Source organism: Rhinoderma darwinii, chromosome 2 (assembly GCF_050947455.1).
Source record: "Rhinoderma darwinii isolate aRhiDar2 chromosome 2, aRhiDar2.hap1, whole genome shotgun sequence".
Classification (NCBI taxonomy): domain Eukaryota; kingdom Metazoa; phylum Chordata; class Amphibia; order Anura; family Rhinodermatidae; genus Rhinoderma; species Rhinoderma darwinii.
This window is the reverse complement of record NC_134688.1, coordinates 406,372,021-406,386,693: the sequence shown is the minus strand read 5'-3', so window position 1 is coordinate 406,386,693 and position 14,673 is coordinate 406,372,021. Positions and strand designations below refer to the sequence as shown.

Genomic DNA, 14,673 nt, shown 5'->3' with positions numbered 1-14,673 from the left:
CTAGCCAAGAAAAGCTGGGGGTTTGCCCTTAAATGGGCGGCTAAAAATTCAGAACAAAATCCCTGATATCGTCCCTAATGTATTTCAAAGGACATGCATGCCTAAAACAGCAGGGGAATTAACAGGCGAGTAAAAATACTCCTCTTAGTATAAATCACGCACTTCTCCATGGCTAAAAATACTACTCAAAAACACTAAGGCATGCTTGAAGATAGGCAGCCTGATTATGAGGACGGTATATCGACATGGTGGCAGTTTAGGAGCCTAGCAAGTGGCTAAAAATAATATAAAGTCTTTCATGACATGTAGTAATATGTTTATTTGCATGTTATTTTATTTATGCAGATGCACGATAAAAGCGCAGCCTCATAAGTAAGGGTGATAGATCACATTGCCTATCACACCCTCTCCCTATTGCCATCCCTCCCCCACTTAAGCATGGCAATAGAATCTTTCCTACATACATAGTGTAGAAATATAAATGTAGGGAAGATTTTATTGCTTGATTGGGGAAGGGATCGCAATAGGGAGAGGGTGGCATTGGTAAATCTATCTTTATTTACATATGTTAATCAATGGATCGCGCAGCATACATTCTGAGGGATCCTGCCAAAAAATGTAATTGTGTAGTCTAACACGCTATTCCATCCTTCAAAAAAAAGGGATACTGACGTATACCAGCCTGGCTGAGACCAAAAGCACACACTTTTGGTCTCAATCGGGCTAATTGAGCCCTATGAATACGTTTAACGTGTTCATCTGGAGCTTTCCCAACATACGTGCTAAACATAGGCTTAAAACGTTATGCGAACTAGGCCTAAAGCAGGAGTCTCAAACTCGGCATGGTAAACGGGCCACACATTGAAAAAATTTGAAGTTAACGGGCCACATTACTTTCAATTTTGATACAATCCAAAATTATTTGTTAATCAATTAATTATTTGAACTACTATAACAATAATTACATTACTGTAACACTACATTACTATAATACTACATTACTATAACAATATTACATTACTATAATAATACCATGAGAAACTTGGAGAAGGAGAAGTTATTACGCCACAAATGAGTAGAAAAAATAGCAGATTTTATTAGGACATACAACACAATATGAAATCTAAAATTCAAAGACGGATCCGAATAAAAAAGGAACACAGTGTGGTGGCTACAAAAACATTTAGGAGTTTTTAAGGGGTATTGAACCCACCATGGCACAAAAATAAACCTAGGCACTAAGTTGAAGTCCAGCATAGGTCATGCCTGACATAATCTAAGCGAAATAGCAGCTACGTAGTTATAGAGTGATACTAACATGTAAGTCTATGAAAGTATTTAAACACAGAGAAGATCGCTAGATAGGTTATGCATGTATACAAACACATTCAGTAGTGTCAGTGCCAGCGAAAAAAAGTAGAGTATCAGCGATTCATATAGATCACAATAAGTATGTACCTTGCATACAAATATGTAAAGGTGGGCTTACCCATAGAAATAGATGTAGTGAAGGCCCCACACTGTAGCCTGAAAACGTGACGCCCCGACGCGCGTTTCGCCAATGGCTTCCTCAGGGGGTAGTGTATATTGAGCTGCATTGCCATGTTTTATTTATAGTTCCATTATCAGTAAATATGGAGTTCCGGTGTTTGTCTTCCCGTTCTGGTCCACGGCGCATGCGCGGGAACCCGACTTGAGCCGCGAGATCCCTGCCCTCTGTCGTCACGCACCCAGTGCGCCTGCGTGCCCCCAAGGACGCGTGTCCATGGGAACAGAGCAGGCGCAGTGAGAACGTGTAGACGACAGAGAGCCAGGGCGAGGCTCCCAGGTACAACCGCCGTATGCGCAACCCCAGGACATATTGAGTAGTTCGAATGAGCATGAAGACATGTCGGCATTTCAAAAGATAATAAATATGACTGTTGGTGTTTGTGATAACTACTAAAAAATAATAAAGTGTATGTAGTGTCATATGAATCTGATGTTTGTGATATCTGCCTGGGGATAAGCAGAGGGAAAAAGAGGGTAGAGTGTGTTGAGTAGATACATTTATTAAAAAAACATAAGGGAAAAGAAATGTGAAAGGGTCGCAAAGTAACCATATAAGTGAAAGAATGTGATTAATAATTTAAATCTGACAGTTTTATGACGCCTAACTTTCTACTTGACCTGGTAAGTCCTTATATTTCAACTATAATAATACCGTTCGGTTTAAATTTTCATGAAATTTGCGCGTTTACTCCATGTGCTTATTAAAACAATCCAGTTTTAAATGCAGTCTGGCGGCTCAGTTGGCAGACACAAGAATGTCAAGTTTGGACAGCCCTTTGTAGATGGTGCCCTCTGGAGATGGTGCCACACGCCCACCAGTAGATAATGACACGGTAGCTAGTGCCACACACACCCACCCCCCAGTAGATGGCTCCATTGGGGCTCCCTCTAGAAGTGGAATCCCCATCCAGAGCATTGCCGACGCCTTGGCCGGGGATTCCTCTGCTGGAGGAGTCCTTGACATCACTGTCCGTAGACAGTGACATCGGGAGATCCTCCTGGACCGGAATGTGATGTCCGGGGCAACACCAGAGTCTGAGTCCCAGAGCAGAGCACTAGTATAGGCTCTACTCCGGAACTCTGGGAAAGCCCCTGACATCACTGTCCATATATTGACCGTGATGTCAGGGGCAACCCCAGAGTTGGAGTCTGCTCTGCCTGGGACTCCAGCTCTGCTCCTGACATCACTGTCCATATATGGACAGTGATGTAAGGGGCTTCCCCAGACCCAGAGTCCCGGAGCAAAGTCGCTTCTAGCACTCAGACACTCCTACTTTGGCCTGCTCTCTCCCCTCCCAAGGGAGCTACAGTGCCCCACGGGCCGTAGATGACAGCCTCCGGGGCCCACGCGTTTGAGACCCTTGACCTAAAGCGTAATATTGCCTGTACAGGCGTTATTGCAACCCCCGCTGTGGACTATCCTAAATCGGTGAATATACAGCATTAAACATCCTCCGTTGCACACGGAGATTCTTTAGCATGCACTCTTGGTAATTTGCAAATTAAATTAGCTGATCTGTATGATATTCACATGCAAGTTAACAGTTCTACATACTGACAGGTTTTAAGGTGATTGCTAAGGGCTCATTCAGACGAGCGTATATGATGTCCGTGTGACGGCTGTTAAAACAACGGCTGCCTCACGGACTCATGTATTTTTAAAATGGAGTTGTTCACATGACCGTTGTTTCAATGGCGCATGTGAAGGGTCAGTGAAAAAATAGGTCATGTCCTATTTTTTTGCACTTCAATAGACTAGAGTATTTGGAGGGATGCATGAACGAGCTCGTTCATCAGCTGATATGCTCGTTTATGCAGCCAATAAAATGGTTGCCAGTTGGCAGAACATCTTCCTGTGTAAACAGGTAGATGTTCTGCCGACATAATGGAAATGTATGGAGACGAGTGATCATAGTAACGATCGCTCATCCCTATACATAACTGATTATTGCTACTTGTGGAAGGAGCTAACGAGCGCCAATCAACAAGACAGCCCATATGAGTGTTTTTAGGTGCCAATTACTCTACCTATCCCTCGTCCTAGCTCGGAAACATGTTAATCAATTTTCACATATAAAAATCACTTTCATAACTGATCTAAATCTACTGCAGAATTTGAAGGTTACAACCAATAATAGCAATATATCATAAATCGATCCTGCCTTCATAACCGGCATTATTTTAGTGCACTTTTATAAAAGTTTTAGGCTTCCTCCACACTTGTACAGTCATAGCTTTTTTTTCAACGTAACTACGGTAAAATTGTGTTCCGGGGTTTCTTTCCTTTCTGTCCAGTTAGTATTTCAGTTAAATATAGAACACAGGAAATATTGGTGTTATTGCCTCCGGCTGCTTGTGATCCACAAAAAACTGAGGCTGAGCACTTTGAAGAGCCAAAGGGTCTGCGCAGACTTTTCACTTAGGGGGGCACCTGAGTCAGTCCTGTATCAGTGTGAACCCTGGCTGGCACATGTAATCACTTTTGCTCTTTGTACACGTGCCCCCCGGGCTCAGTTATTGTTTGTGTTTCAGGAATGTTTTCATAATGACTTCATCTTATCCTAACCCCCTCCCCTTTTCCCCCAAAGGAGGTGCGGATCATGAGTTTGCTATGTATACCTCTGTCTGTAGCCATTCTTAACTCTTTCTGTTTGGCAAGTTACATTACAGCATAACACAAACTTCTTGATGTGGTGTGACTATGAACAAGTAATACGAGCAAGGTCTTCATTCAGACTAGAAACCTAACACAGTAACAGTTAGGGTATGTTCACACGGCAACGCCAATTACGTCTGAAATGACAGAGCTGTTTTCAGGCGAAAACAGCTCCTGAATTTCAGACGTTTTGACAAGTGCACGCGTTTTTCGCGGCATCTATTACGGACGTAATTAGAGCTGTTTTTCAATGGAGTCAATGAAAAACGGCTCCAATTACGTCCCAAGAAGTGACATGCACTTCTTTGAGGCAGGCGCCTTTTTACGCGCCGTCTTTTGACAGCGGCGCGTAAAAAAAAAAAGCCCGTCTGCACAGAACACCGTAAGACCCATTGAATTCAATGGGCAGATGTTTGCAGACAGTTTGGAGCCGTTTTTTCGGCCGTAATTTGAGGCGTAAAACGCCTGAATTACGTCTGTAAATAGGGCGTGTGAACATACCCTTATACCCATTATTATTTATTTGGCTTCAGCTTTCATGTGGGATGTATGAATATCTGAAGATTTGTGGGCATCACATGGCTCATCCAAGTGCAAGCATCCTATTCAGACAAAGAGCCTTGTTGTATCTTGTCAGTTACACATTAAAGGGAATGTGTTGCCAGAAAAACATGTTTTTTTTTTTTTTAAATTAAACATTTAGTGTGTAGGTGATTAAACATTGTTCAAATTTTTTTTATTTTTTTCACGAGTCAGGAAATATTATAAATTGGATTCAATTGGATTCTAATTTATAATATTTCCCATTTCTGGTCACTAGATGGAGCTATTCCCAAAATTGCAGCATTGCAAAATTGGGTAAAAAGCCCTCGCTCTAGTGCGCTCTCAGCATCCCCCCCTCCTTTATCCTGGCTAGTGCCGGGATAAACGAGGGGTTTGAACGGTGTAACCTCCTACACTGTGTGTCGCCATTTTTTGAGCTAACACACAGTGTAGTAGGTTTACATACAGTAGTAAACACACACGAACATACATTGAAATCTCTTACCTGCTCCTGCCGCCGCGGCTCCCTCCGGCCCGTCCGCTCCGTCTGCTGCCGCTGGTCCAAGTGCACAAGTCCGGAAGCCGCGACCGGAAGTAGTAATATTACTGTCCGGCCGCAACTTCCGGTCCACAGGAAAATGGCCGCCGGACGGCGCCAATTTCAAATTGGACACTGTGGGAGCGGCGCATGCGCAGTTCCCACACAGACGCCGTACACAGAAGTGAATGGGACGGGACCCGTTCGCAGTCCCTATGGGACTGTGGCTGCCGTATTCCATGTCTGTATGTGTCGTTAATCGACACATACAGAAATGGAACAAAAAATGGCAGCCCCCATAGGGAAGAAAAAGTGTAAAAATAAGAAAAAGTAAAACACAAACACACAAATATAAACGTTTTTAATAAAGCACTAACATCTTTAACATATAAAAAAATAATTTGTGATGACACTGTTCCTTTAACTTGCTCTTTACAAAGTGTGAACAGATTGTTTTCACACCGTTATTACAATGGGGATCGGTAAAATAGATAAATTATTACCCGTGACTGAGTGAAAAAGTCAAATTAAAATCCTGGATTTGCTACTTTGAGATGTAATTTGCTTTATTATTGGCCACACGAGTATTAGTGTAGATATATAACACCTGCCAAGTGTTGACTCAGAAACACTGTATTGGGTATTCTTGCCAATCCAAGGTTTGATCATATGTTGGACTCTATTTTGATGCTTTGTTGTATTGATCTGAAGCCATTCCATCGTGCCAGTAGTAGTTTCTTATCAACATATTGAACACTGTGCTGTAAGCGCTCCATGTGCCGCCATACAACACCATATTATGAAGGTATTCTACCCTAAAAGCAATGCTTCGTCGGGAGAATACTGCTATAATATGGAAGCAATAGAAAAAACTCCAGCCTTCCCATGTTTTTCACTATCTGAACCACGCACGGTCATTTTAAGGTGCATACGTTTAAAGGTATGTGGAACATAAAGGAAACTGCCACAAAACTGCACTTTGTGAACCTGACCTACACTACCGTTCAAAAGTTTAGGGTCACTTAGACATTTCCTTATTTTTGAAAGAAAAGCACAGTTTTTTTCAATGAAGATAACATTAAATTAATCAGAAATACACTCTATACATTGTTAATGTGCTAAATGACTATTCTAGCTGCAAACGTCTGGTTTTTAATGCAATATCTACATAGGTGTATAGAGGCCCATTTCCAGCAACCATCACTCCAGTGTTCTAATGGTACATTGTGTTTGCTAACTGTGTTAGAATGCTAATGGATGATTTGAAAACCCTTGTGCAATTATGTTAGCACCGCTGTAAACAGTTTTGCTGTTTAGAGGAGCTATAAAACGGACCTTCCTTTGAGCTAGTTGAGAATCTGGAGCATTACATTTGTGGGTTCGATTAAACTCTCAAAATGGCTAGAAAAAGAGAGCTTTCATGTGAAACTCGACAGACTATTCATGTGTTTTAGAAATTAAGGCTATTCCATGCGAGTAATTGCCAAGAAACTGAAGATTTCCTACAACGGTGTGTACTACTCCCTTCAGAGGACAGCACACACAGGCTCTAACCAGAGTAGAAAGAGAAGTGGGAGGTCCCGCTGCACAACTGAGCAACAAGACAAGTACATTAGAGTCTCTAGTTTGAGAAATAGACGCCTCAACTGGCAGCTTCATTAAATAGTACCCGCAAAACGCCAGTGTCAATGTCTACAGTGAAGAGTCGACTCCGGGATGCTGGCCTTCAGGGCAGAGTGGCAAAGAAAAAGCCGTATTTGAGACTGGCTAATAAAAGGAAAAGATTAATATTGGCAAACATACACAGACATTGGACAGAGGAAGATTCGAAAAAAGTGTTATGGACAGACGAATCGAAGTTTGAGGTGTTTGGATCACACAGAAGAACATTTGTGAGATGCAGAACAACTGAAAAGATGCTGGAAGAGTTCCTGACGCCATCTGTCAAGCATGGTGGAGGTAATGTGATGGTCTGGGGTTGCTTTGATTCTGGTAAATTGGGAGATTTGTACAAGGTAAAAGGGATTTTGAATAAGGAAGGCTATCACTCCATTTTGCACTGCCATGCCATACCCTGTGGACAGCGCTTGATTGGAGCCAATTTCATCCTACAACAGGACAATGACCCAAAGCACACCTCCAAATTATGCAAGAACTAGGAGTGGCCAGCGCAGTCACCAGATCTCAACCCCATAGAGCTGTTGTGGGAGCAGCTTGACCGTATGGTACGCAAGAAGTGCCCATCAAGCCAATCCAACTTGTGGGAGGGGCTTCTGGAAGCATGGGGTGAAATTTCTCCCGATTACCTCAGCAAATTAACAGCTAGAATGCCAAAGGTCTGCGATGCTGTAATTGCTGCAAATGGAGCATTCTTTGACGAAAGCAAAGTTTGAAGGAGAAAATTATTATTTCAAATAAAAATCATTATTTCTAACCTTGTCAATGTCTTGACTATATTTTCTAGTCACTTTGCTACTCATTTGATAAATATAAGTGTGAGTTTTCATGGAAAACACAAAATTGTCTGGGTGACCCCAAACTTTTGAACGGTAGTGTATGTCTGTCCCCATTACTTCTAGACACTGCCGAATACAAAGGATGATGTTCCTATGTAATTTAGTGATTCAGAACTGAATCCTGCAGTGCTTGTACACAAAAAAGGACTGTAAAGGCCAGTTCACACAGAGTTTTTTGACGCGGAAGCCATGTCGCAAAACGCGCCAAACGGTTTAAAATGCCTCCCACTGATTTCAATGGGAGTCGAAGGTGTTTTTTTTTTTTTTTTTTTTCTTTCCCGCGAGCGGAAAAATTGTCTCGCGGGAAAAAAGCGACATGCCCTATGTTTGGGCATTAACGTCTCTGGCCTCCGATTGACATCAATTGGAGGCAGAGAAAGCGTATTTCGCGGCGGTTTTTGCCCGCGACGCTCAATGGCTGCGGGGAAAAACGCTGGAAAAAAAAAGGAACAGCAAACCGCGTGCAGGCAGATGAAAATTTGCCTCAAAATTCCAGACGGAGTTTTGGAGCAGAATTTCTGCCTGCAAAAAAACTCTTTGTGAACATAGCCTAAAGCGTCTAGTGTTTTTGATTTATATAAAAGTTTGCTATGTGCAGGGTCTACATTTAACAATATCTCCACCTAAAAGTAAACAAGCATAGTTCGGTGGAATTCAATGTGTTAACAGGAGTTGCATAGTATGTCATCTCTGATGTGTTACTCCCCACCTGTGATCCAACATTACTCCTTTACTTACCTAAAAGGCACAAGATTGCGCCATGGTAAACTGCAAGATCTACATGGTAATCCTTTGTATTGTTGACTAGAGGCCTGCTTTATAATAAAGTGCTGGCGTCAATGTGCCTGTCGCAAAAAAACTATTCATTTTGTGTAACCTGATTATACATTAAAGGATATGTAAACCTTTGCACTTTTTTATATTTTATTTTTTTTAATAAAAGAAGGTATTATGGTACTTTAAACAAGTTTTCAATTGGTTTTTATATATAAAAAAATGTTTTTCTTTTTGAGCTACAGCTTCTATGTATCCTTCATACATAGAAGCTGTATCTTGCGCTCAGAGCTGAATCCGTCAGGTCAACGGGACTGACTGCTTCAGTGACAGCGGGACCTGCGTGTCTCTGATCACATCTCTAAGAGTTCAGATGAGCGGGACTGACGGCTTCTGTAAAAGTGGGTACTGTATCTCTGACACGCAGGATCCGCCTGTTATTGGTCACATCTGTTCATGAACATAGATGTGCTCTATAAGGGCCTGTTCACATCTGCGTTGGAGGCTCCGCCAGAGATTTCCGGAAACAATAGAGCAGCATGCGGCGCTTTTTTTTTTTTTCTAGTAAAACCAGGAGCGCCCAGACTGACTGCCGAGGGAACCTATTAAAGTCAATGGGTTCCATAGCCCCCCGGTGGTGTTCGTGTTGCAACGAAACCGTTCCGTCCGGCATTCCCTTGTTCTGCTCCTCTAACGGAGAAGAACAACTGAATGCCCTGACGCAGATGTGAACAGGCCCTAACATGTGGATCCAGCGTGTCAGACACGCAGGACTCGTGTCACTGAAGCGATCAGCCCAGATTTGGCTCAGAGCAAAATATACAGCTTCTATGTATCCAGGATATATAGAAGCTGTATCTCAAAAATTACACATTTTTTTTTAATAAAAAAACTATTTGTTTTTTAAAATACCATAATACAATGTTTTTTGTTTTTTTTTAAAAACTGCAGAGGTTTACATAGTTTTTAAAATAAGAGTCGCTGCTGAGCGTTTGTCTTTTTTTAAGGTTTGGTTTAGGAACCCCATTTTCCACTACCCTATTAGGAAATTCCAAATTAATAGAGAGGGGTCCTCATTTAGGTCCCTCATCTGTTAGCCAAAGTGGAGGTTGGCTACAAAGGGCCTCTTTATCTGTCTCCCCGGACCCGGCATATCTGTGTGTTACATGTACAACCTATTGATTTCAATGGGAAGTGTGCAGTGTTTGCTACACCTGTTGTGGCACTGCAGGGGAATTGAACACTTGCTGCTAGGTTCCCCTACAGATTACAACTGATCAATAAGGTCCTAGCAGCAGGAAAACCTGTGACCAGCTTAACTATGGGTTGTCCAAAATAGGGATGTCACGATACCAGAATTTGGACTTCGATACCGATACTTTGTGTAGTATTGCGATTTCGATACCAAAAACGATACTTTGCCAACAGTAATAAAAAAATGTTCTTCCATTTTCTGATGTGAGGCGCGTGGTGTGATGAATTTTGAATGTGCCTCATTAATAGTAATTAACCCCATCATGTTTCTGAGTCATAATGGGTTAATGTGTAAGGTACATGATGGGGTTAATTACTATTAATATGGGCCACATGGAGGTTAAATTCATCACACCTCGTGCCTCACAATAAGTGAAAGAAAGCAGTTTTTATTGTATTTTTTTACAGCGCACACTTAATAAATGATGCAAAAAAATAGTTGTGCAGGTTATTACGGCCGCGCCAATACGGAATATGTGTATATTTTATGTATTGAGACTTATTTTAATGTTTATTGTATAAAAGGCGTGTGTATTTTTTAAATTTAATATTACTTTGTTTTTACTTTTACTTTTATTTTTAAACTTTAATGTACTGGCATATATCTATATCCCAGTACATTAGCCTGTGTACGGATAGTACACAGGCAGTTGTTAGGACATACCTAAGTATGCCCTAACAGAAAATATGGTAAGACAGCCCTGGAGTCCTTCAATGGATCCTGGGCTGTCTGCCCATATATGGTATGTCCCACAATCGCGTCACAGGGATTCCTGTGACACAATCCAAGGGGAATCCCCCTTCTCACTTTCCATATCATTACGGAGGCCTATAGAGATAACAGGTTTACGGCTCTTCCTTTTAATGGCCATTAGACCTCATGCACACTTCCATCCCCATTTTCACGGCCGTTTCTCACGAATCAGTGTGTCAGTTATGGTGTCCGTGTGTATTCCGTGTCCGTTCCGTGTTTCCGTTTCAAATGGACGTTTCACTTCCGTGTTTTCGTTAAAAAAAAAAATGGAAAGTATTGAACTTTATTTGACTTCTATGGGCCCACCAGTAACGGAATCACTGACCAAAGTAGTACATGCTCTACTTTTAACGGAACGGATCCGTCAAAAATAATGGAAGTGTGCATGGGCCCATTGAAATGAATGGGTTCAGGGTGCTATCAGTGACAAAAACGGATAGCACCCTGAATGAAAAAAACTGAAGTGGGCATGAGGCCTTAAATAATTACATGAAACCAATATTCCAGCTATTTCTTTAATACCAGTTTCGCGATTGTAATCTGGTTTACCAGACTCCTTAATTTAATCAGATTTCAGGATTTATCTTTTTCTCTGGAAGGGGAAGAAATGTAATGTTTACCTTCATACCCAGCCCCTCATTAAGTGGACGACCTGGTGTACTAATGCCAAGGCACTTGTGTAGATTGTTTTATCCTGTGCCACAATGTTCATACTTCACTTAAAGCACAGTAACAAATTCACTTCTGACCCAGTCTGCAGATTAGTATTAATAGCGGCAGGATTTCTGACACAGGGTTCTCCAAAATCTCGGATTACATGCAAAGGATTATGATGAGGTTTGATGAACCGTTGGTAATAATGGCGCTTGCATCCACCTGCTCTTCATGTGCTTGGATTTAGCCAGCGCTGACAGAGCTCAAGTCTGCAAAAACTTTATATTTCTGTCATTTCAGATTAGAATATGCAAGTAATCCTTAACACAAAATAAAATGCAATCAATCACATTTATAGTAATAAGATAAATAAATTGTGAATTTGTTCAATGAAACGGTAACCATGTAATTTTCTTATTACAATAAAAATGCATTATTATTAATTGTCCATTTTGTAACCAGATTGAACTTGTTTGTGACACAGTTGACTTCCTTTCAGACTAGGATAAGTAGTTACGGCAGTTTTACCTGCTATTCCCATACATCAATGCTTCCGTCAATGATTGCCTGTTATTTTGCTACTTATTTCAGAAAAATGGCTCATTGTGACCGACTCATTGAAGTTGAAGACATGCTGATGATGGGCAGAAAGCCGGATCCTATGTGTGTGTTCACCTATGTCCAGTCTCTCTACAACCACCTGCGACGTTTTGAGTGACCTCTCTGCCAACACTGTCAAGGTTTCCCATCCGCAACACGGTGACTGCTGGTCTCTTTCTCCATTCATCCTCCACTCCTCACAGCAGCCTCCTGACAACATGTCTTTCCATCCATCTCCCTTGCAGCTGACACTGTGGCTGCCTTCAGGGAGACGGATCACACAGGAATGTCCACAAGGTGCTCAGGACACTATTTTTTACAAAATCATTCAGGTTGTGCTTGACAGAAAAGGCGGTGGGTGTGTTGGTTTTGTCACCTCTGGACTTGTTTTGATAGTCTGCTTCTTATCTGAATGACACCCTGGTGGCTCATTGTCTGGCCTTGTGAAACCAACCGATCCTGTGCAACGAGGTGCCGACAAAGAAGTGAAGTGTAGAGCAAGAGACTCCGACTTACAGAAGCGAGCCAATGTTGTGGTGATCAGCCTGGTGCTAATGGACTGAACCCACTACATTCAGTTACTGCACTGCAGCTTTGTTTTTTGTTTTTTGCTTTTAAAATTCTTTACAAATTTATTAAGGTCTTTTTTTTTTATCCTACATTCACCCCAGGGAACATAGACTATGCATGTATCTTCTAAGCCGGGCAACTGTTATCTAATATTTCTATAAAATATACCCATGTCCTCGTCCGTGCAATAGAAGATGATGTTATGGACTAAATTGTGATCTCAAGCATGAGCCAAAGAATAGAAAATCCTTTTTTATTTTTAAGTTTTTTTGGGTTTTTTTTTGTGTCAACTGCTTAAGTATATATTGTTATTATACATGCAGGGTTTCCATGTGCCGCGATCACTGCCAATCTTAATTCAGAATAACAGACCTCCAATAAAAGGGCTACGTAGATTGTTTTTATACAGAATCCTGTTTGACTCACATAATATTTGCTAGCTTTTAATGGATTCATATCGTGCCATTTGACTTTAATATGGAAGCTTTAACTAAATGAAGTAAGGTTTTTTTTTTATATTCTATTATTACAAATAGAAGTATAATATTTGTACTGCGTTCTTAGAAAGTGATATAGCTGACACATGTTTATAGTCATTACCATGGATATGTGTATGCATACTTTTGTGTTGTATTTATTTTTTAAAGCGTATCTGTCAGCTCCCCTGATGTGTGTTTTTTTTATTAACTTGCATACCTCATAAAATAACGATTCTGGAGCCTTTTTTTCTTGTGCCGTTCCTCTGTTGTTCCTCTTGGAAATGTATGAATAAATTGACAACTGGGTGTTATTCTTCCCCCTTGATGATGGGGTGTGTCTCTACAAAGTCTGATACGTTCAGCACTCATTAGACAGGGTCAGAGTGTGTAGGGACACACCCTATTGACAAGAGGAGCGGTAAAACCCAGTTATCAATTTATTCATAAATTTCCAAGAGGAATAACCGCACAATGCTGAGTTCCAAGAACTACTGTTCTCATTGACAATAGTGTCTCCAGACATCCTCACACTCTCAGCAATGATGAAACAGTTTGTAGGGAAACATCCTGTTTACAAGGGGAATGGTTACACACAGCTGTCAATATATTCATGCATTTCCAAGAGGAATAACAGAGGAATGGCACATCAGAGTTCCCAGGAAAGATGCTCCAGAATCATCATTTAATGTAGATTGAAAGTAATAACTGAAATAGGCATGTCGGGAGAGCTGTCCTGTCCTATTTCAAGTGGATCTGTCATTTTAATATGCTGCCCTATGTAAGGTCCACATATTACAGCTACAGGTCCTTACTTCTAGTAGCCAAAATGGCACAAGAAAATGTTAGTATTTTGGCTTATAGGAGCGATGGGAAAAAATACAATGTGCTCATAGTTATGAGTCCGCTGTTTTCATGTGGGTAGAGCTTCCCCCCCCCCTCCTTTAGGCCAGTCATTGACAGTCTGCTATGTATACGTGCATATACAAAAGCCCGTCAGTCACCTCCGAGAGAGGTGGGGGGGGTGCTCCCCTCATGAAAACATCTGACTCATAACAGAGTCCTACTGTATCCTTTCAGCTCTCCCATTAGCTAAATGGCACAACATATTTTTTTTTGTGCCATTTTGGCTACTAGTAGGTACCTGTATCTGTAATATGCTGCCCTTATTGCACATATTAAGCTGACAGATCCACTTTAAGAGTAGGGAAAGTATTGGGCAGCGATGATCTTACTATGGTTGAATGTTTTTTTAATGGCAAACCCCACAAAGTACAATTTTCTATTTGTGCACAATTATACAATTACGTGTAAATTGATGATGAAATAAGGTCACAGTCACTCCACCATGTTTTTAAGCATTTCTGCTAGACACATCCTCTTGGTAGTGCTCTTGTGTATGCACTGACTTTTTAATGCAGTTTAGATTTTATTGTTTTGGCAAATGACACTAGTGGGAAATGTATGTATTAGGCAGCATATTGTTTGACAGGCTGGGGAAGAAGACTGAAGTTTGCTTGTTCCCTATTGGCTGATATTAATAAAAACACTGATTCCTTCCATCTGTGTCATAACTACTTAATGCTACCATCCAGTTGGCATCATCATCATCATCATCTTGCCTTGGAAACTAATGTAAAATGTAAATCAATCACAAATTTGCACCAAAGTATCAGATCCAGGACTTTCCCTTGACTGGATCCGATCCCGAATGTGGCACATAGAATACGTCTCGCACACAGACCGTTCATATAGCCGTGCAGGGGTGGACGTATAGCCAGTGCAGC

The 14,673-nt window shown here is 41.3% G+C and overlaps 1 protein-coding gene across 1 annotated transcript in view; it reads left to right on the top strand.

Annotated features, from left to right (window-relative positions):
• Positions 1-14,446, top strand: part of SMTNL2 (smoothelin like 2) — a 127,312-nt gene extending 112,866 nt beyond the window's left edge. Inside the window, exon 9 of the mRNA XM_075854144.1 lies at positions 11,832-14,446. Within this exon, the coding sequence (XP_075710259.1) occupies positions 11,832-11,958 (127 nt within the window). The 3' untranslated portion in view covers positions 11,959-14,446. The remainder of the gene's footprint in view (positions 1-11,831) is intronic.
• The last annotated feature ends 227 nt before the right edge of the window (positions 14,447-14,673 follow it).